The sequence below is a fragment of the Chrysemys picta genome, chromosome 11, assembly GCF_011386835.1.
Source record: "Chrysemys picta bellii isolate R12L10 chromosome 11, ASM1138683v2, whole genome shotgun sequence".
Lineage (NCBI taxonomy): Eukaryota > Metazoa > Chordata > Testudines > Emydidae > Chrysemys > Chrysemys picta.
Window position 1 is genome coordinate 17,970,143 of NC_088801.1, and position 22,920 is coordinate 17,993,062.

Here is a 22,920-nt window from a genome sequence, read left to right on the forward strand (position 1 = left end):
CTGCTTTGCAAGCCCCAAATATATGGTTGAAACATCTGAAATAGTTCTTAGTTAGCAACTAAGCTTGAAGCTGCCACTGTATTGTGCAGCTTATAGATCAGAATTTGAAAATGCTTTTCAAAAGAGGCATTTTTCAAATAGGGAGAACTTATAAAATGGCTAGCTTAAGTGTGTGGTTGATGTAGTGCATAACAACAGCTAGACCTCACATTTTCTGACTGAACAGTTTCCCGTTGGAAAATGCTGATTGGACGGAATGAAAATGTTCCGCTGGGAACAGGGGGATTCTGTCGAAGCTTTCCTGCCTAACCCAGGCTCCTAGACTCCCCGGGCTGCCAGGAAGGCAGTTGGGGAGTTCAGATTGGAATTTTTTTTTAAAAATTTCAATTATTGTTCTTCCAAACAGAATTCTTTGAAAATGTCCATCATGCATCTCTCACGTCCACTCCACCCCCAATGTGGAAAATTTCATGACTCCAACTTTTCATCTGATTCCGAACTAATTTTTTTTTTAGAAATGAGAAATTTCCTGCAGAATAGAAATTCCAGTTTCCAGACAGCTGTAATAGCATAAGGAGTGTCTTGTTAACATTTGGCTGCAGAGTGTAACAATCTCTAAAACAGAAATCCTGTTCAGCTATTGTGTAGGAATGTTAAGCAAGCAGACTTATTAACTTTCTCATGCTGTGGTTTACACAGCAGTATAGTTAAAAGAAGCTTATTGGGAACACGGTGCTATATTTTTGGTTCCATGAATTTCACAGTGGAGGGAACCTATTCTAAAGGTGTTTCTCTCATTTACAAGAGGACTGTGCTTATCCAGTGAGCTTTTCATGTGTGTGAGAAAAATGTATCTGAGTAACACTCCATTGTTGTGTGCCTCTCAGCTCTGGGCCATCTCTCTTTCTGCAGTTCAGAATAGAATGTATTCTAAAATAGTTCAGTATTGATGCACACACAAATGGTGATAAACCTATCAGTGCCAGAGAATAGATTAAACTTTCTAGGTAAGCAAAGGATATTAATGAGAGAGAAAGACACAAAGGTTTGGAACTGTAACATTTGGGGTGTGATCTGGTAAATACCAAATAAATTTTTAAATATTCATCTTCGTCTAGCTCAATAAATACAAAACATTAACTGTATTAACAAAGTAAAAATCTATTTTTTATTTCATTTTTGCCGTTATTTGCAAAGTCTGCATGCCTGAGTTTTTCTAAATTATTATGGTATTTACAGTAATGGTCACCAACCAGTCAATCCTAGAGGATCTCCCAGTTGATTGCGATCTCCGGCGGTGCAGTGTGGCTTCCGCTAAGGCAGACTTCCTGTCTACCCAGGCCCCATGCTGCTCCCGGAAGCGGCCAGCATGGTACCAGGGGTGTGGGGACAGGGGTCTCCCTCTGCATGCTGCTTCTGCCTGCAAGCACCAGAGCATCTAGTACCCATCATAGAGAGGAGCAACCGGCATCACCTGTTTCCTCTAGTAGATTTGATCCTCCAGAGAAATTCTTTGAGCAATCTTAGAACCACTGAAGAAATCTCCACCCTATGGCCAACATCTCCTGTTCATCTCCTGATCCCTGGTGGTTGATTTTAAATCCTTCTAGGACTTGGTCAAAAGGGACAGAGACTCCTTGCGGATTCCCCTCAAGGAGGTTACAGAGTCTCATCATAAGCTGCTTGACATCCTTCACTCACCCTTATTGGTCCACATAGCTTTACCTGTCAATGGGGCTCTTCTAGATCCAGCAAAGATCATCTGGCACACCCCAGATTCTATTCTGCCTATGGGGAAAAGAGTGGACAAGAAGTATTATGTTCCAGCAAAGGATTTGGAGTTTTTATTTTCCCATCCCTCACCTTACTCCTTGGTAGTGGATGCGGTGAATGAAAGTGGTAGGCAGCACCACGCTAAATCCAGGACTCAGGACAAAGACCACAAATGCCTGGACCTACTAGTGAGAAAGTCTTACTCCTCAGCCTCCCTACAGTTTAGAATTGCCAATTATCGGGCTTTGGCAAAATACTATCATGTCAATTATAACAAGTTAACCTCGTTCATCAACCGTCTGCCGGCGGAACACAGAGAGCAGTTCCAGGCAATTGTTGAGGAGGGCCAACTATTTGCCAGGACAACCCTGCAAGCCTCCATCGATGCCGCTGATACTACCACCAGTTGGATCGCTACAGCGGTGGTGATGAGAAGAGCCTCTTGGCTCTGGCTCTGCAGTTTCCCAAAGGAAGTTCAGAGTACAGTTGAGGGCCTTCCTTTTGATGGACCTAAGTTGTTTGTAGATAGTATGGGCGAGTCTCCGTGAACACTGAAGGATTCTAGAGCGACTGCGTGTTCTCTTGGTATCTATGCTCCTACATACAAGAGAAAATTCTGCAAGTCTCAGACAGCCCAGAGATCCCGCCCCATCCAATTCCTTCCCTCTGAGAGGACATAGCCACATCAGAAAAAGCAAAGGTTTCACAGAAGGAAATATCTGTTTCTGAGCCTCCCATCTTTCACCTGTCCATCTCCACAGAGGCCATGACAAGAGGCAATGGGTTCAAGCTACAGCATAGCAGATTTAGATTAAATCTCAGGAAAAACTTCCTAACTGTAAAAACAGCAGGAAAATGGAAGACACTGCTTCAGGAGGTTGTGGAAGCTTCTTCACTGGAGGTTTTCAAAAGGAGGCTGGATAGCCATCTGCCTTGGATGGTTTATACGTAACAAATCCTGCATCTTGGCAGGGGGGTTAGACTAGATGACCCTTGCAGTCCTTTATAACCCTGTGATTCTATGATTGCACAGAGATTCAGTGTTCTCAAAGTTGGGGAGGGACGTTAACGTTTCAAGCTGTTCTATGGATTTCTTTTTTAGAGCCAGTCAGCTCATAATGTTAAACTGCTAATGCCAGAGGCTAGAACAGATTAAAGACCTAATGCGGCAATGCCTATCTACAACAGGGCTGATATTACAAATTTATGCTTCAAATTACATTAAACTGTTTTTATATGTAGCCTGAAATAGGCTTCTGACTATAGTCACTTAGAATTTTTTTAATTCAAGAGTTCATTTTCCCTTGAAGTAAAAATTTTAATGGGGAGTATCTGAGTTTGCTAAAGAGAGATGTCATGTCTTGAATGCATAATTCTAATAGCCATGAGCCTTAGATCTAGTAGGCAGTAGTTGAAACGAGCGTATGCGTGGATTTATTCAATGGTGGTGTTTAGAGATTTGTGGCAGCTGTAGCTATCATAGCTCAGAGCTTTTAAACCAACATTGTATGCTAATTTTAAATTAAAGAAAATAAAAAGAGACATTATTTAATTCAGTTTTCTCAAGTGTCAGGGCCGGGAAAGAGAGTGCTTCTAAATAGCTGTTGCACAAGGATGTGACTTCTTTGTGACAAAATGTTAAATGTTTTTCAGTTGGATTTTCTGTTGCCCAATAACTGTCTTTATTATAACATGTACTGTATGCTGATGCCTTTCCCCCTTCAGTTTAGAATGGAGGAATTGAATTGTTGGCTTGTCACTGCAGTGCTGTTGCTGAGTAGTGTGTCTTTAACTGAAGTTTGCTGCCATCTACTGTTTATCAGAAGGCTTGTTCAATTTGGCCTGAGTATGTTTATATTGGCAAAACTACTAAGTTAGTCAGGGGAAAAAATAAAGTGGCATAGCTAGTCAGTGATGTAACTGTTGTAAAACCTGTACCTACTGGTCTACCAGAGAGCTCTAGCAGTTTTGTTTGAACTGTAATCAAACCACCAAATGTCTTTTTTCCCAAAACATAACTGAAAGGGACTGTTGTTCCATCTGTTTCATGAAAAACCTTCTGTTTAATTTAGAGTGGATTGCCATAGTTTTCTCTCCAGCCCCTTACAGGGAGATTATTGTTAGACGTGTTTTCCAGGACATTCCATTACTCTCTTAGTTTTGCAGAGAGGGAGGGAGAACAGCCAAATCCTTAGCAACATTTAGCATGAAACTTTATTTAAAAGTTCTGTCAGGAATGTTACCCAATTCCTTTCAAACTGTTATGGGGACATATTTTGAAGGCTTGTACATTCAAAATCTTTCTCATTGTTTATTTTAGCTTAACACGGAGTTTTTAGTGCCTTCTAAAGGGAAACAAAATTAATGGATGCTAGGTGATGTATCTTTTCTATTTTGCAGTTGTTTGTTGGACTTGGATTTCCATATGAAGGGCCTGCTCCCCTAGAGGCTATTGCTAATGGATGTGCTTTTCTAAATCTAAAATTTAACCCACCGAAAAGCAGCAAAAATACAGACTTTTTCAAAGGCAAGCCAACACTCCGAGAGGTAAGCTTTACTAGCACTGATGTTTCTAACATTGCAAAGTATTGGGGCTGTGATACGTCTAAGTCGCTGATACTGTTTGTACTGTAATGGTTTTCTTTTTGAGGATTGTACAACAACAAAAATTTTATTGCAAATAACTGCTTTCTTTGTAATATTACAATAAAAAACAGAATGTCAAACTAAGGTGCATAATTTACTGCAGACAGAGCAGTTTGTCCTTTTGCCTTAACATAGCAGTGGCCAGAATTGTGGTATGATTAGTCCTATGTAAGACCACAATTATGTTATAACTAGGCACTATGATAATAAAATAATGAAACCCATCAAGTACTTCTAAGCTATAACTCTGTGTCCATGTATATCTACATTCTTCTAATTATTTTTGACAGACCATATATACAAGTTTCACTTCAAGATCTGATTTTCTATCCAGGGGAAACCTCAGTTGAGATCCCTGTGACTTCTTCTCTTAAGGAAATGAGCATCACTGGGCAATAAGTGCATCCTTGTTCAAATAAATATGAATGTTGTACTTACTATTCTGTTTAGCCCTAGTAGTAACACTAGCAATGAACTGTGTGTATTTGACTGTAAAGACACTTGGAGAGCCAAACCAATTTTTGAGGAGTGAACAGGAAAAGCAAACTACAAGTCTCCAAAGCATCCAGAATATTTTGTTACCCTGAAGGGAAAAGGAGAAGACCAAACAAACTGACCTTCCATGCAAGGATTTACTGAATATTATTGTTCATCGTGTTATAATTGCAGCATATCTGTGTATGGGTAAAGTTAGGCCTATAACATACTGAAAACATATAGCATTTATCTAGTCATTTTTTTCTTGGCCTGACATTGGTTAACACACACTATTGCTTGCAACTTTGAATTGTCTTTAAATAAGTATTGTGTATGTTAAACAAATGTAGAATTATCTTGCTGATCTAAAAGGGAATATGTAGATAGGGAACAGCTTGCATGATAGCATTGGTCTGCTCGCAGATGGTGGTTCAGCTAGATGAACTGCACATTGAACTCATGCCAATTGGTTGATGAGTGATGCATTTCTACCATTTCTCATTTTAATTAATATTTAATATTTAGTAACATAGGTTGCCTGTGCCAAAGGGTTTGTGAGCAAGGTTTTGTGCACTGTTCTCAATCTTTTCTACAAATACAATCGATATAGTAGTCCAAATTCACCCCTTTCCTACAGCTTGACTTTATTAACAAAGAAAACAATAATAAAATAGAGAACATGACAATTAAAAAATAGAAGAGATTAAAAAACTCTTCTTCCCAGGTTTGGCTTCTTGTAGGGTTTTTCTGCTCAGGACTGCTTGGTCCTTTTGGATCATCTCTCTCCAGAAAGCCACTTCTAGGTCTCTTATGTCCAAGAGCAATAACCAGTCACCTTCCCAGTAAATCACCATAACCCACTTAACCCTTTACTGGCAGAATCAACACTACTTGAAATGCCATGCCCTGTTAGCCAAACACTGCCAGCCTGCTACAGCATTAATAAAAAGAATTGCATTGGACTCTATATAATGTTCAGATTACTAGTGATTTTAATTTTTGTAAACCTTAGTGTAGAACACAAGTGTAGCTAATAACTATGAATGCTGATTCTACTTTTTACTCCATTTACCTACTCTTGAGACAGTAGTGCCTGATCGAGTGATCAAAAAAAAGGAATGGGAGACAGGTACATATGAATTCTAATCCCCTTTGTGAGACTTTGGATTTAGGGAAGGTGGTGGTAACTGTATATCTCAGTTTTTTCACCTCTACAGTGGAAAAAAAAAAGCCCACAGGAGTGCTGAGAATTAATTAGTGTTCATAAAACACTTTAAAGATGATAATCCTTAATATTTACTTGGCAGAAATATCACTACAGTTACTGTGTTTTTTCTCTCAGTTTAGGTAGAGCTGGTCAAAAAAAAAAATTGTAAGGAAATTTTTCCTATCAAAAAATAGTTTTGTCTGAACTGAATTTTTTGTTGTTGTTGTTTTTTGTAGGAAAATTTGAGAGGAAAATATTTGTGTTGAATGGACATTTTGTTTTGGTGTAAAATTTTTGCTACTTTTTTTGTTTCAAAAACCTGAAAAGACATTTTGAAAAGAAACATCAACACAAAACAAAAGTTTTCATTTCAACTTAGTGCCGTTTCTTTTTTGTTTTCTGAAACCCAGAAAGTGACACAAAACAACTTTATATGTTTAAATTAAATGAACATGTTGATTCAAAATTTCCCATGGGAAAACAAACTTTTCTACCCAAAAAAATTCAAATGGAAGCTTTTTGTTCAAAATCTCTTACAGGGGGAAAATGTTAGGTTTCTGACCGCCTCTATTTCTATGCAGCAGAAAGGCCCCAAGAATGACTACGACCTTCACCTCTGGCCAGTCACATTATTTCAGCATCAAGACAGTATTCTTAAAATTTCTACCGAACACATCCTCACAAGAGCTGGCACACAGTGGAACATTGCTGGTTGATTCGCTGTTGATATCAAGGCTTCAAAATCAGGCCTGGCTTAATGTGCTGCCTGCCAGTCTGAAGTGTATAACGAACCCATGATCTCCAGTATAACTCCTGAAGCTGTGTGAAGTTTAATCATTATATTTACATACTTGGGGGGGGGAATCACATTTTGAAACGTAATGCAAATAATGTTAGCACTTAAGCAATATTATTATGTTCATTGCCATACAATTTATTAATAAAGGCATATTCTCTGCCCCCAGTAGCTTATACAATCTAAAATTCAGATGTGAATGCCCTGGAAATTCAGGAAATTTTGATAACCTGAGTTTTTAAATATATATCACTTAAACAGTAGTGGTAACAGTATGATACTGAGGTTAGCTGTATATGCGGATTTCGTGGAGGGATTGGGTTTTCAGGAGGAACTGAAAAGATGATGATGGGGTGGAACATGGTGCACTAGGATACGGCTTATATAGACAGATCATGTAATCTGTGGGTCTTCCTCAAAAATCTTCTTAATCTTACTAAGGCACCAGTCCTCTAGTGAGCTCTATGTGCATCCCAACTGAGTTCACTGGGTCTCTGTAGAAGCAAGGCATCAGCCTCCGTGAAGCTCATAGACCAAATCTGGCCTATGTTATTTCAATCCAATTGTGGCTTATTTCCACTTTGACGTAACCTTTAAATTTTACCTTTATTTTTATGTGAATGTTCACTTTTACAATATCATAAAATGTTAATATAGGTCTCCAAAAAATGCTGGCTTCCTGTGCTCAGAAATATAGAACAGGAGGTAAATATTTTGTGAAAATTGTTTGCTTGCACTGCCTTGCTGCTTTGCATTTGCTTCAGCAAGGAGTTCAAGTACAATAGTTACTTTATCTAAGAAGAATGACTTTTAAGTATATGTAAAAAAAATGTTTTGCTCAGTGAAAGTACTTGAACACAAAAGGGGAGAAAATCTCGTAATACATATAAAGAGGCAGTTGTTTAAATACTTTGCTTGCAGTTTTCTTATGTTGGGGTATTATGTTATTTAAAAGGCATTCCTTTTCAGGCCAGTGTGAGGACACACTTCTCTCTTGTACATTTTTAACCTGTTCTTCCTTTCAGTATGCATTCTTGCACATCTCTTAACTTCTGTGATACCATGATGTCATTGCAATCTTTTTCCGTGCCAAACTGTCAGTTCTGGCCATGGTCTAATTGATGCCAAGTGACTTATTGTTCTGGTTTGACTTGGCTGATATTTTTTTAATTTATTTTGTTTTCTAGCAAGCAGTGAGCAAGATGTCAATTAGGTTCTAAAATGCACATTGGAGGTGACATTCAGTCTCATTTTCAGGAGAGTCAGGGTTCGTTCTGGGTGATCAAAGTCTTAATTGTGCCATCTGTGTATGAGCTTAGAATTTTTGAACATGGAGGATTGGATGACATGGGGAACAATTAATAGTATGTAGAGCCTTTCACCTCTAGGTCATGGGTTCAGACCGCCCAAGGCTAGTAGATGTGATGAACTGGGGAAAATGTCTTCATTTTTATATGAATATTATGTGTAACTATGTTTCCCTGTTCAATTTTGTATTTCTGCCTGCCTGAATGCATGGGGTTAAATCAAATGAGGCTGTAAACAGGTTATCAAAAACCAAGCAGGAAAGGTAAAACAACGACACAGATAAAACAGCATCAGGTACACAGTTTCAAAGGAATGAAGATAATGACTGGACCACCAATTGGGAGAGAAAATACCTAGCTGGGTCAGTCCAAGCGAAGATATTTTACCCTTTCCCAGGACAATGGTTATATGTGAGGGTTATAAAATGAGTTTGATAGTCCAGTTCCCCAAGGATGTATATCTGCATGGCAATAGTATCATCAATATTGTAATAAGCACTAATTGGTAACCTTGCTAGCAGTCTGAGAATAGAAAATCAGAATCAAATGTGCACAGTAATAATCGTGCATTTCTCACATTTGTGAGAGAAAAAGAGGGAGAAGAGAGGGTTTGGATGGAAAGATACTGACATTTCATCTTGAAGGGATGGAAAGATTTTCAAGAGATGCCTGAGATGGGGAGAGATGCAGGAATGGATAAAGGATAGAGGCTCTGGATAGAAAAGGAGATTTGGGAGTAGTTCATCCGGATGTATTAGCTGATCTCAAAGAAGTAAATGAAATCACCCAGAGAGCAAGAGATAATATAGAGATAAAATGGGAGAGGTTGGTACATAAAGCGAGATAGGGAAGTTCCACTGCTTGTTACCTATGCTGTACCTGTTGTGTGGATAAATTAGAGGTCATTGGTCCCCATACTTATCAATCCAGTGTATTTTATATGCACCAAGTTCACCCACAAGATTTAATGGGGAAAATATAGAAAACCTAAAACAGAGGTAAAAGAGAAATTAAGTTATCTTTATATTCCAGCTCTGTTATTGCATTATCTATATGTATTATATCCTGAGACCCAAACCAAGTGAAGGGGGCCAGGAAAGAGATCTTGACCCTTGCTTTTTACCAGTATATTGATTTTCTTTTTCAGTTGACATCTCAGCATCCTTATGCTGAGGTTTACATTGGGAAGCCTCATGTCTGGACTGTGAACTTCAATGATCCTTCTGAGGTGGAGAACGCAGTGAAAGCAATTTTGAATCAAAAGGTTAATATTTATTCTGTTTGTAATCAGTACTTGGTGTCTGAGCTACTGCTGTGCAGAGTGCCTCAAAATGTTAATTTCATTAATAGAATTGAGTGCTGCAGTCTGGAAGGTTCTGTCCTTTTGAGGTCTGATGCCACACCCATCACTGTGTGATGTATATGTGGTATCTGAGCATCAGGGTTTAGTACTAGATCCTACACATGTATTTAACTTTGCTCACATGAATAAAACTAAGCATGCGTATAAGCATAAAGGATTGGAGCTTTAGCATGTGAGTCACAGAGTCCAAGTTACTAGATTTGTTATTGAGTCTTTGTAAGTTTTTTGTGCGTTTAGTAAATCAGTTGCCCTATGCTTAGCTCAGTTGAACCCATTAATTAGCTATAACAGGGAAGCTATGATGATATTTCTGCATTTACATTATGAGCTTTTAATGTAAGGAATACAAAAATCAAAAGACATCTGAAAACATTTTCAAAGAGCATCTAATTATAGAATCATATTTTCCTTCGTACTATTTCAATTTGGAAATTAAACAGAATTACAACAGGCAGCTATGAGATCCAGTAGAGTCTCTGCCACTGCTCAATAAACTCTTAATTTCCCTCATTTAACATCTCCTCAAAGACAAACACTGATTAATTTTAGAATTGCCTTTGAGGAAGCAAAAATCAGTTTAATCTGTGGGCTGTGTAAAATGGTGATTTGTTAATGAGTACGTTTACTACAAAAGCTATAATGTATTAAACAGTACACAGGCTGCTAACATCACACACATCACAGGGACGCTTGCAGTAAAATGATTCCTTAAAAATTCTACTCTAAACACACTGTACTGTTTCAACAGATTGAACCTTATTTGCCCTATGAATTTACATGTGAGGGGATGCTACAAAGGATGAATGCATTCATTGAAAAGCAGGTATGACCTTTCAATGTTGATGAAATAAACCTCTCTTAAGTGCAGTCTTTCTATTTTAAAGGGTGCCTTAATATTAAGACTGTTCATTCTTGGAATTACTTTTTTTAAAAGTTTGGATGGACCCTCATGGGTGCAAAGGTCCAACTCTGCAAATCAGGTCTCAGGGCTTGTGGCTTAGCTCAGGTCTTCTGGCAGCCATTCTACTGCTATGATGGTGTGGTGAACGACAAAAAGAAACCACATCGATGTGGTCTAGCAGTTAGCGAAGGGTACTGGGTGTCAGGACTAGATTTGGGCAAAATTTTTCAGACAAATAGTTTATTCGGCAAAAAAACGCAGTTTCAGTCAAACCAAAACTATTTGTGACTTTGCCATGAATATTTTCAGTCATTCGTAAGATGGCTAGAGGAGGAAAGAGAGGGGAAGTGCTGCTGGTGCTTCCCCTTATAAACTTTAGTCCAATGGTTAGGGCATTCACCTAGGATGTGGGAGACTCAAGTTCAGGTCTTCACTTTGGAACAGACATGATAGAAACTTTTTCAATTCACCAAAAACTCTGAAAATTTTCAGATTTGGTTCAACCCAAACCTAATTCTGCCCCCTAACCCCTCTGGAACTGCCACCAAACTGAAGAATCAGTGTTCATCCAGCTCTAGTCAGGGATACTGGGTTCTGTTCCCGGTTTGGCACTGACCTTGGGTAACTCACTCAAGTTTGTGACTCAATATACCCCTCTTCCAAATGGATAAAATAGTACTTATCTGTGTTGCAAGGGTGTTGCAATGTTTGTAAAGAACTCTGAGATCCTAAGAGGAAAGATCACATAGAGGTGAGAAGTATTGATACTACTGCTATCACAAGCAAAGCAATCTTTCATGTAAAAGTAGCTTCTTTTAAGAGCCCATTTGGTTTTATTTCTATATTTTAAAAGTCTTTGCATCATGGAATACTACATAAATATTCTGATACTGTTTGTGGAGACAGGGAATGGGTACCATTCCTCCTCAAAGGCTTGGCACAGTTGTAATTACATTTAGTCTTAACTTCTGGGTGAATTCAGTGTGTTGGTTTTAACTATAAATCCTTAAATAGTTTGAGACCTGAGAGAGATGCCTCACTCCCCATGAAATACTGTCACGGTTGAGATTAGCAGAAGGACTTGAGCTGGAGCTCCCTCAATATAAACAAGAGGGAGCTGCTGGCAGGGCTGTGTGAGGGGACTTTAATTTTGGAACTTGCTCATCCCCTTGGTTCACCAGTGCCCAGATTTAACCTTCCAGGCATACTACAAAGCCCAGCAAACAACCCCCCCCCCCACCCCTTCCCATTTCTTCGGGTTGTTAAGGTGGGTGTGGGCTGAGAGAGAGGTTTACAGACAGTGCTTTCGTTTGTTCTGTTTTTTATTTTGCGGCATAGCTCCCCAATGCACTGTAATTGTATTTTTAAAACTGGAAGTGCAAAAGAATAAATTAACTAGTACATAGCTATTTCCGATTTACTGCCAATAAACACTTCATTGTCTTTGTTGCTGTGTTGATTAAAATGTCTATGCTGCGTTTGATTCTCCTGGATGAGTTAACTGTGATTGACAGTAGTTTTCATTAATACAGAAAAATTTAGCTCATTATTCAATAGATATTCAAAGTGATATCTGAGTGATGGGTATATGTAGGCTCTTCAGGGCAGGGACCCAGAGCCTAGCACAATGGGGCCCTGGCATCTACAAGGCACTACAGTGATACAAACAATACATATTAATTCAATTAATTGTGTTTGGCTCTGACTGCCGGAAAGTGTTGCTGTTACTGCTACCAGAATGATAGAATATCACTATTATTTATGTATTTGTTCAACATTGGCAGGGTGCCTGGTGCATTGTACAAGGCAAAAAATAGACACAGTCCTAAGGAAATTACAGCGTGAAAGAGAAAAAAATAACACCAAAATTTGTTGGAACCCCTAGAGGATGGTAATAGCTTAGAATACCTGTTAAAATAACCTCAGTTATGTTCTTAAAGGTTTGGAGCTTTATCAATAAGGTGTCAATTAATCACAGTTAACCAAATGTATTAACCCATGAGTGTTAGTCAAAGATCAATTATCACAATTCAGAAAGGTAAGAGTTAACTACTTTATCACTTCATCGATCAATAGCATTGACTGCTCCAGAAATACAACTGAATGCTGAAGAGTATATGTATTTTAGGGTGTTACTAGGAGCGCAAACTCCCCAAAATCAGCTTGCGTCATTCTTACTCTAATACAGGGGTCAGCAACCTTTCAGAAGTGGTGTGCCGAGTCTTCATTTATTCACTCTAATTTAAGGTTTTGCGTGTCAGTAATACATTTTAAAGTTTTTAGAAGGTCTCTTTCTATAAGTCTATAATATGTAACTAAACTATTGTTGTATGTAAAGTAAATAAGGTTTTAAAAATGTTTAAGAAGCTTCATTTAAAATTAAATTAAAATGCAGAGCCTCCCGGACCAATGGCCAGGACCCGGGCAGTGTGAGTACCACTGAAAATCAGCTAGCGTGCCGCCTTCAGCACACGTGCCATAGGTTGCCTACCCCTGCTCTAATATTTCTACTCCCATGCAACCTGCATCACTATCCGAGATCACTGGACGTTTGTACTGAGTTTTTAGCAACAATTGTATCAGTTTCTTATTATTTTCACAAACCTCATCAAAATCTGACTTTATCTCTGCGCCAGTAACAAAAGCTTACACACAGTTTTTAGTTTATTGTAGTCAGGGCCGGCTCCAGGGTTTTGGCCGCCCCAAGCAGCCAAAACCAAAAAAAAAAAAAAAAAAAAAGCCGCGGCTGCGATCGCGATCTGCGGCGGCAATTCGGCGGGAGGTCCTTCACTCCAAGCCGGAGTGAGGGACCGTCCGCCGAATACCTGGACCTGCCACCCCTCTCCCAAGCGGCCGCCCCAAGCACCTGCTTGAGAAGCTGGTGCCTGGAGCCGGCCCTGATTGTAGTATAGGAGTTGCTGGGAAAAGTGGTTCACTTTAGCATAAATATGGATTCTCTTAAAATAAATAATTTTGGCTAATCATTTGGTAGCAGTTGGTACTGCTGATGTTGGTTAGTATGGGCCTTGCAGAAGATGAGGGATTTATGGGGAATTTAAATGAAGATGGGTGTCACACTGTGGCACAGGGAGGTTGTTCCGGCCATATGATATGTTAAGGAAGAAAGCATGAAGACAAGAGTGGAAGATGGAAACAAAGAAGCTTTAAGGCTCAAAGTGTGTGTCTACACAGCAAAGAAAAACCCTCATTAGGCCCATGCCAGCCGAGCTGGGCTCGGGCTCTGGTGCTGTTTCATTGCTGCATAGATTTCTGGGCTTGGACTGGAAGCCTACACAGCAATGAAACAGCCCCACTGCCCGAGCCCTGCAAGCCTGAGTCCACTGGCACAGGCCAGCCACAAGTTTTTCTTTGCTGTGTAGACATACCCAAAGAGAGCAAGGTGGGAGGGATTGGGATGGTAGGCAGGGCTGTGTGGAGTCTCAATAGATGAGGATATGAGTTTTAAAATATTGACTTGGTGGGCGAGAGAGATAAATTGGAGGGATCCAAAGAAGGAAAGTGATGAGAGCCAAGTGGCAGATAAACTGTTAAATGTAAACGGGGGGAAGTGGCATGACCTACAGGGAAGATCTTCCTGTAGCTAGAAAGCTCTTCTCTTTGCTTTAATTAGTTTTTGGTGTGGATATTCCAAAGCGTTAGGTCTAGTTCTATAAATATTCCTCTTTGGTTGATGCTGTGTGTATCTATAACTAAAATCTCTTGTACCACTCTTGATCTTTTTTTCTGACCTGGATTTCCTCCCTCTCCCTAATTATTGTTTAATTGTATATTTGTAAAATGAAGTGAGTAAGCATGGGGACCAAAGGACAAATGGTAGAGCAAGGTCTTTCTAAAAGCATGGTGACTGCATTAAAGCTAAATTAATGTTAACCAGTCATAATTTAAAATTAAATTATGGGATACCAAAATGAGCTTGTAAATTAGTCAAAAGCCTTTTTTTTATGTAAAATTGCTTGCTCTCATGGTTACAAAACGAACTAAACCACTGAATGAGAAAGTGAATTGCAGCCATTAATAATAACTTATTCGTTTAGTACTAAATGAGTAGCTATTGTTGCAGAGAAATAATTACTTTTCTTTTCAATTTTTGTCAAAATCATTTTTGCTCATAGTGACAGTCATATTTTATGTGTAAAGCATTTAGACTAACCACTTGTGTATGCCATGTTGCTTCAGTTAATGAAAAAAAAATGTTATGAAATCCCCAAAGCCACTATATGAAGTACCATGTTTATCTGAAATCCTGGTTATCTGAATGATTCTCATGTCCATACAATGTTTTAGATTATCAAGGTTGAACTGTAGGCTGCTAAAACCTATACTACATTCTGTTGATAAAGTGCACTAAAACATTTAGGATATTAAGCATGTTTCAAAGACCGGTCTCTCTGTTTTGAGTTGCTAAGCAACTCAAACTAAGCAGATAACAGGTTAGGAATGCTTTACATAGACCAAAATTACTACACTCCTTTTTATTATCACTGTTCATCCAGGACCTGATCCTAAGAAGCACTAGCAGCTTCTGTTCTCTTTGACTTCAGTGGGAGTAGCCAGGTACTCATTCACTTTCAAAATTAAGCCCCCAGTTCCAACAGTACCTGTCTAATGAGATATCTTATCTTTCATAGTTACAACATTAAAGAGGTATTATTGCACCTTTATCAGAAAATAACACAATGCTAACGTAGTGTTGTATTTACAGAACCAATAGAATATATCCTTTAAGATTCCACACTAATAGACTGAAGTTCCTATGGGTATCAAAGTTAACAATGAAAGGAGGGGAAATCAGAAAACACAATACATAGTAAATGAATCATGAAAGATATTAAAAGCAGACTGTTTCCAGTTTAAGAAGAAATTGAGCAGTATGAATGGGGCAATTCTGTGCCTTATGGTAATAGTTCGTCATTTAGAGACATTATGGAGTTTTGATATTTTCCCCATAGACAAGAGGATTGGATTGGTTCCTGGGATTGGCAACAAGATACAGAGCCTTTCATCACCAATTTTCTGTTGCAGATCAGGCTAATGGTGACTGCATGCTGTTACCTTTGATGACTGTTCCTGATGCTTTTGTTAAAGCACAGTCCAGTTCCTAGTGAGCAGGTGTTTACGTCAAAGGTGGTGATATTTTTTGTGGAACTAATGAAGACCTTGACTGTCTGTTTCAGCAAAGTAGTGAAGGATCAAATGAATGGGTCTTCAGTTACCCAAGGTTGTCACTTGGCATAAGCATTGAAATTAGATTTTAAAAAATCATTTATAGGCATAGTTTAAATTTTTTGTATGATGTTGAATGTGTCAGCTTCAGATTTTTATTTTCATATATTGGTCCAGGTATTTCATTTACTCTTGTTTTGTCCTGTAGTATGTTCTCAGGTATCTCACCTTACAAATGCAGATCTTGCTACTCTCAAACATGCTTTTGTTACTTCAACACCCAGACTATTGCTGTGTGCTCTATATAGGGCACATATTAAATCTGTTCAGAACTTCTACAGAAGGTAGCTGCCCAGTTATAAACTTGTCAATCCCATACGAAACCTGTGGCACCTGTGCTCTGGGATCTGCCCTGCTTACCTGTGGCCTTCCCAGATAAATTTAAAGGTGTTAGTTTTTACCTAAATTCTAAATGGCCTGGCACTAATTCACCTGAGAGGCCACCTCTCTCCTTCCATGATGCACTGCTGTAGTTGTGACTAGTAGAGTTGCCGATAGGTAACTTGAGGTAATAGAAAAGGGGGCTGACCCTATTGGGTTCCATGGAGACTGGCAGGCGCAAGCCTGCCCACGGCTAAAGGACCCTCCCCCAGCCTATGGGGAGGATCCACTGAACCAGGAAGTCAAAATATTATGGGGGACAACAGAAAATATAACCGGAATATATGTGAAGGTCAAAGGGTCAAAAAAAAAAAAGGGAACCTGAAGGGGACACCAAGCAAAGAACCCAGGACAGCGCCCACTGCTCTTCGAAGGTGTCAAGGGAGCCAGTGGACATCGCCCAGAGGAACTCTGCCCGGATATGTGAACAGAGGGGGGATTGGAAATAGGCCCCACAGTCGCAGAGAACCCCCTCAGCCAACATCCTTTCCCTGGTGTTGTACAGGGCCACTTTGGCCATCACTAGGGGGAGGTTGACTAAGAGGTCCTGCGACTTTATGAGGCCACGGATAGGGTGTGCGTATATGGGAAGGTGGGGGGAGAAGTGCAGCCAAAAACGCAGCAGTCTGTCAAGGAAAAGGGGCTGCAACCTGGCACACTCAAGGTAAACATGCGCCAGGGTCTCTGGCTGGGGGCTGATGGCGGGCAGTCACTATATTCACATCCTAGAATAGTAAAGGAACTGGCACATGACATTGCAAGCCCAATAGCAAGGATTTTTAATGCATCTATAAACTCAGGGGTCATACCCTATGACTGGAGAATTGCTAATATAGTTCCAAGTTTTAAGAAAGGTTAAAAATTGTAAGCGAGGTCTTGGACAAAATGTTAAAGAGAAATTAGTTAAGGACATAGGGCGAATGGTAATTGGTATAAAATACAACATCGTTTTACAAAAGATAGATCATGCCAGACCAACCAGATCTCCTTATTTGAGAAGATAACTGATTTTTTTTTTTTAGACAAAGGAAACACAGTACATCTAATCTACCTTGATTTCGGTAAGGCATTCGATACAGTTCCACATGGGAAATTATTAATTAAATTGGAGAAGATGGGGATTAATATGAGAATTGAAAGGTGGATAAGGAACTGGTTAAAGGGGAAACTACAATGGGTCATATTGAAAGGTGAACTGTCAGGCTGGAGGGAAGTTACTAGTGGAGTTCCTCAGGGATCGGTCCTGGGACCAAGCTTATTTAACATTTTTATTACCAATCTTGGCAAAAAAAAAAAAAAGTGAGTGCGTGCTAATAAAATTTGCAGATGACACAAAGTTGGGAGGTATAGCCAATATGGAGGAGGACTGGAATATCATACAAGATGATCTGGACAACTTTGTAAACTGGAGTAATAGAAATGGGATGAAATTCAATAGTGCAAAATGCAAGTTGTGCATTTAGGGACTAACAATAAGAATTTCTGCTACAAAGTGAGGGCTCATGAGTTGGAAGTGACAGAGAAGGACAGAGATCTGGGTCTGTGGGTTGATCACAGAATTTTCCCCTGGGTCAGATTGGCAGAGACCCTGGGGCAGGGGGGGTCGCCTTTCTCTGCAGCATGGGGCATGGTTCACTTGCAGGTTTCAACTAGTGTAAATGGTGGGACTCTCTAACTTGAAGTCTTTTAAATCATGATTTGAGGACTTCAGTAACTCAGCCAGAAGTTAGGGGTCTATTACAGGAGTGGGTAGGTAAGGTTCTATGGCCTGCAATGTGCAGGTCGTCAGACTAGAGTATCATGATGGTCCCTTCTGATTTTTAAGTCTGAGTGTCTAGAAGGGTCCCGGGAGACTCAAATGCATCCTGACTTATGGAGGGCTTATTTGTTTGACCCAGACTTTGAAGGGAGTTAGGGGGGAGATTGAAGAACTAGCCAATAACATGGGGTGGTGGTTGTATTTAAAGCTGCTGTTTCTCTGAAGATGTGAGGTGACTAACGTTTACATTTGACTCCTGTCATTTTAAATAAGCTTTCAGTACTTTGCCAGTTGTGTATGAGCACCTCTTATTGTAAATGGAAATAAAACACATAACCAAAAGGTGCACTTAGAACAAAATCTTAATTGTCCCTTCTCTGCAGTAACCACATAGGAGATTTCACGTTATTCATAGTCCGTACCAGTGTGGGTGGTCATGTCACCAGTAGTTCCATTAGGAGATGGAAACAAACTCTATGAATGCTTGTTCTAGGTCTAGAGAGAAAGCACATAACATATCAAACTAAGTCTTTATATAAGTGTCACTGACTCTATGGCTAAGCATTTGGAAAGGAGCAAGTTGGGGCAGACATATGCACTTGGGAACTTTTTTCCATAAGGGATACATAATCAGCTTTTGGAATGATTCTCTACCAGGGCTTTCTGGTGGTATCTGTGTCATTCTAACAGTAATACTTGTTTAGCACTAATTGTTGCCATGAGATATCACTGAAGGCAAGAGGGAATCAAAATGGATTAGATATGTATGGATAAAGAGAACATCTATGATCATATTAAATCTCATGTTTACAAATGAGACACACAAACCATCCTGCTTCAGGGCATAAGCCAACCACTAACTTAGAGATAGGAAGATATTTCTCCTTGGAGGAAGAACAGCACTTTTTGCACTTCCTTCTGAAGCATCTGATACTGGCTAGTGTCAGATTATTGTTAGGAGATCCATTGTGATAATTCCTCTTATTAAAACTCATAATCTATCAGCTGAATACAGGTAAGATGGTCTTGCTGCCAAAAAAAAAAGTTTTCTAGGCTTTTAATTACCAATGCTATTTTCCTAACCATAGAAAAGTTTATTCAAAGACTGTTTGTGTAATACTGTACACTTTGTCACTGCAGGATTTCTGTCACGGGCAAGTGATGTGGCCCCCATTAAGTGCACTGCAGGTAAAAATTACTGAACCCGGAAAATCATGTAAACAAGTTTGTCAGGAAAACCAGCTCATCTGTGAGCCATCCTTCTTCCAGCACCTTAACAAAGACAAGGATCTGCTGAAGTAAGTATTGAGGAGTATGAAAATATAGTTGGGTACCTTATATAAAGTACATTCTATGGAGGGGAGGAAATAGTCCTAATGCATCTGTAATGGTGAGTTGGTCAAGTTCTCAACTTCTGAAAAGCGGAGTTAAAATTGAAAAAAGAAATCTTAAATTTGCGACTTTGTGCATATGCTGCCTTAAAATAGTCTCTTAATATAAATGTTAATTAACAGCAACATACATTCTAATTTAAATACAGTATGTTAAAATGCAAAGTTTAAGCCTTACAACTGTTCTAACCATTTGAATCTTAGTATTTCTTAGTATTTCTTCTTTGAGTGCTGGTCCTTGTTTGTATTCCACTCTGGGTACACATGCGCTTCATGCACCTGGATCCAGAGTATTCTCACAGGCAGATTCCGTTGGTCCACACACATGCCCCTGCTCTCCTCATGCTCCGTACCGAGGATATAAGGAGCAGGGTGAATCGACAGCCTCTTACCGCTGCATGACCTGCATCAGAACTTTCAGTGTCTGGAGCATCTTCTCTACTCACTTGATCTTCAATCTGTAAATCTTTGAAAGCTTTTTCTTAGTAAATAATTTTCTTGTAAATCATTTTAAAGAGGTTTTTTGATAACTTTTAGTCTCTCTAGGGTAGTTAACTTGATTACCCTGGATCGTAGGAAAGCTGTGCCCCCTTAATTCTCCAGTCTGGTGTGCACTAGGCCCACTTTGCTATGTGAGCTGCCTCTCTGCCCACTCACCCCAACCTCTAGCGTGCACGTCACCTGCTGGCATATACAAGAGTGCTATGTCCAGCCACTCTTGAATTATATATAGGGCAACACCCATATATACATATACCTAATCCCGGTCTTGCACCCCAGAAATGTACTGTCTTGTACTGCTCAGTTACTTACTGAGCAATACAAGCTCATAAAGTCCATCATTTTAACAAAGAAAATGATCCAATAAACAATAACAACTGGCTGATTTGTTAATCACTTTTTGCCTGCGGGCTGCCTGCTTCCCTCCCTCCCTCCAATTGTGTCCACATTTTCACTTACAAATGATTGTCTTCCTGCCTCATTCTCCTTTGCCATAGATCGGGATGGCTCTTTTATTGTTAAAGTGTGGCTCCTCTCCCCCACCCCCATTCTCCACCTACCAGACTGGGGAAGGGAGATCTCGGGGCTTCTGCCCTGTGGCAGGGTGGTGCTCCTGGCTCTCCAACTTCTGAAGATTATTGTCTGCACCTCAGAGGGTCAGTAAGTTTGGCCACCTCTGCCATAGAGTCTGCCCAGCTGAATCCTTCTCTCTCTATTCCTCCCCGTTTTCTTCCCTGGCTCCCCTTCCAGCCCCAAGTTTTTTGTGACCTCTTCCCCAGCTGGTGGAAGATTGGGTGAGAAATACGTTGGCCCTCCTTCAGTGCAGCTTACAGTGAAGGGGGCACCTGCTGTGCTGTATTGCAGCAAAGAGGCAGCTGCTGTGCTCAGCTCTGCCCCACACTCAGCAGTATACTAACAGGAAGCTCAGCTTTTAGGAGAGAGAGCAGCAGTCTCTGTCCTCCTGCCAGCTTTGCACAGTGCCCTTAAACGTTAGGATGTTTGCACTATAGTTAAACCCCTCGGCTTAAGTTGCCACAGTTGCCAGATTGTTAAAATTCCATAATACAAGAGCAACAGAGGGTCCTGTGGCACCTTTAAGACTAACAGAAGTATTGGGAGCATAAGCTTTCGTGGGTAAGAACCTCACTTCTTCCCTTGCATCTGAAGAAGTGAGGTTCTTACCCACGAAAGCTTATGCTCCCAATACTTCTGTTAGTCTTAAAGGTGCCACAGGACCCTCTGTTGCTTTTTACAGATTCAGACTAACACGGCTACCCCTCTGATAATACAAGAGCTGATTTGAGGCAATTGTTCATGCAATTGTAAATAAAAATGTTTATAAAGCTGTATTTATCTTCATATTTTTTTCATATTGCTCTCTCTGACTCCAGTTAATCCTGAAACACCCATATTCATTGGCAATTAACAATTAGCATTTCTGCAAACTCTTTCTCACTAGTGTCCTAAATATGTAGGCTCCAGAACCCTTTTCATTAGATAAGTTAGGGTCAATTAAGAATGCTTACCACTTCTGCATTAGGGAAATCAGCATTACTTTCAGGTGTCTGCGTATATGTGTGTAAAATGATCACTTTACAATGTCAATCAAATGTATTCAGAAATTGCAGTGCAACAGATGACTAATAGGAAGTCTGCTGTCTAGGTTTGCTAGTCCTATTTCCTATTGATTTTATCACAAACGTGCCTTTTATGTATTCAAGGAATGTTGAAGCTATCCAACTTCTATTGGAAACTGAAAAGAGCCACACAGATGTAAAACTTTTTTTATCCTGTTGACAGGCTGTCTTGCTTCCATCTCTTAGGGTTGCTTAAAATACTGAGGTGCCTAGACCAAACAGTGAAGAGAATCATTTTTTGTTGGATTCTGAAAATTAGCTGTCTTTCCTGAATGACTAAAAATAAACACTTAATGTGCTCATTGTTTAAATAGTTAACATTTATTCATAGTGGTATCTAACCTATCACAGTTATTTCTTGGCCTCAGCGTAGGAAAATACCAACTGTTACTACACAGTGGTATTTGAGTGACCAACTGACTTTTCAGTGGTAACCACATTACTTCAGCTTTGCAGCCAGAAAATGGGTGACTTGTCCTTTTTCTGTATTTTATGCACACACACCTGAATGCTGCTAAATGAATATGATCCAAGCCTTTTCCTGTTTCATACATTAGGTACTAATCAGTATGACATGACGTAAGACCGTTCAAATCCCCCCTCCCCCCCTTAAACATGATCAAATACAGGGGTGAAAGTAACTTACAGGACTTACCGGTACTGCCGGAAGAGGTGTGGCCTCAACCGGAAGAGGCGGGGCCTATCAAGATTTAAAGGCCCTGGGGCACCAGCTGTGGCTGGGAACCCCAGGGTCTTTAAATCAACCCGGGGCTTCCAGCTGCAGAGGTGGCTGGGAGCCCCCGGGGCTCAGGGTCAAATTAAAGGGCCCGGGGCTCCAGCCACTGTGGGGAGCCCCGAGCCCTTTAAATCCCGGCCCCAGCCCAGCTGCCGGAGCTGCGGGCAGGATTTAAAGGGCTCTGGGCTCCCCGCAGCTGCGGAAGCTCTGAGCTCTTTAAATCCCGGCCCTAGCCTGACCGCCAGAACTGCAGGGGGGATTTAAAGGGCTCGGGGCTCCCCACAGCGGCAGGGAGCTCCGAGCCCTTTAAATCCCGGCCCGGGCACCGGAGCTGCGAGTGGGATTTAAAGTTCTCTGGGCTCCCCGATGCGGTGGGGAGCCCAGAGCCCTTTAAATCCCCGCCGCGGAAGCCGGTGCGGTCCGGCATGGTGTACTGGCTCTTGCCGGTATGCCATACCGGACCGTACCAGCTTACTTCCCCTCTGATCAAATATAATGGGAAAGGCCCTCTGTAGAGAAATGACCCTGGTCACATTGATTGGAAAGAAGCCAACATCTGAATTATGTATTGCCAAAACAAAATGAAAAAAGCACTTATGTTAATGCTTTTGATACTTTTATGTACTACGAAAGATGATTGGTTGGATCAGGATATTGGTAATGAGACACAAAGGTTTTTATTTCTGGATCACTGGTCTGACTGAGACTTTATGGAGAGAAAATCCTAATTGCAGTTCTTCTGAGCAGTTAATTCTGCAGAATGGCCCTATTACTGTATTTATCCAGCTATAATTGGTCTAT

At 40.2% G+C, this 22,920-nt stretch overlaps 1 protein-coding gene across 5 annotated transcripts in view; it reads left to right on the forward strand.

Annotated features, from left to right (window-relative positions):
- Positions 1-22,920, forward strand: part of MGAT5 (alpha-1,6-mannosylglycoprotein 6-beta-N-acetylglucosaminyltransferase) — a 259,845-nt gene that overhangs the window by 213,225 nt on the left and 23,700 nt on the right. For all 5 annotated transcript variants that reach the window (XR_010591273.1, XR_010591274.1, XM_042855663.2 and 2 more), the window contains 4 exons: positions 4,174-4,320; positions 9,354-9,470; positions 10,318-10,392; positions 18,995-19,152. Coding sequence is in view for 3 of the 5 variants with exons in the window: in XM_042855663.2 (XP_042711597.1) it covers positions 4,174-4,320; positions 9,354-9,470; positions 10,318-10,392; positions 18,995-19,152 (497 nt within the window). In the remaining 2 variants the exon portion in view is untranslated. The remainder of the gene's footprint in view (positions 1-4,173; positions 4,321-9,353; positions 9,471-10,317; positions 10,393-18,994; positions 19,153-22,920) is intronic.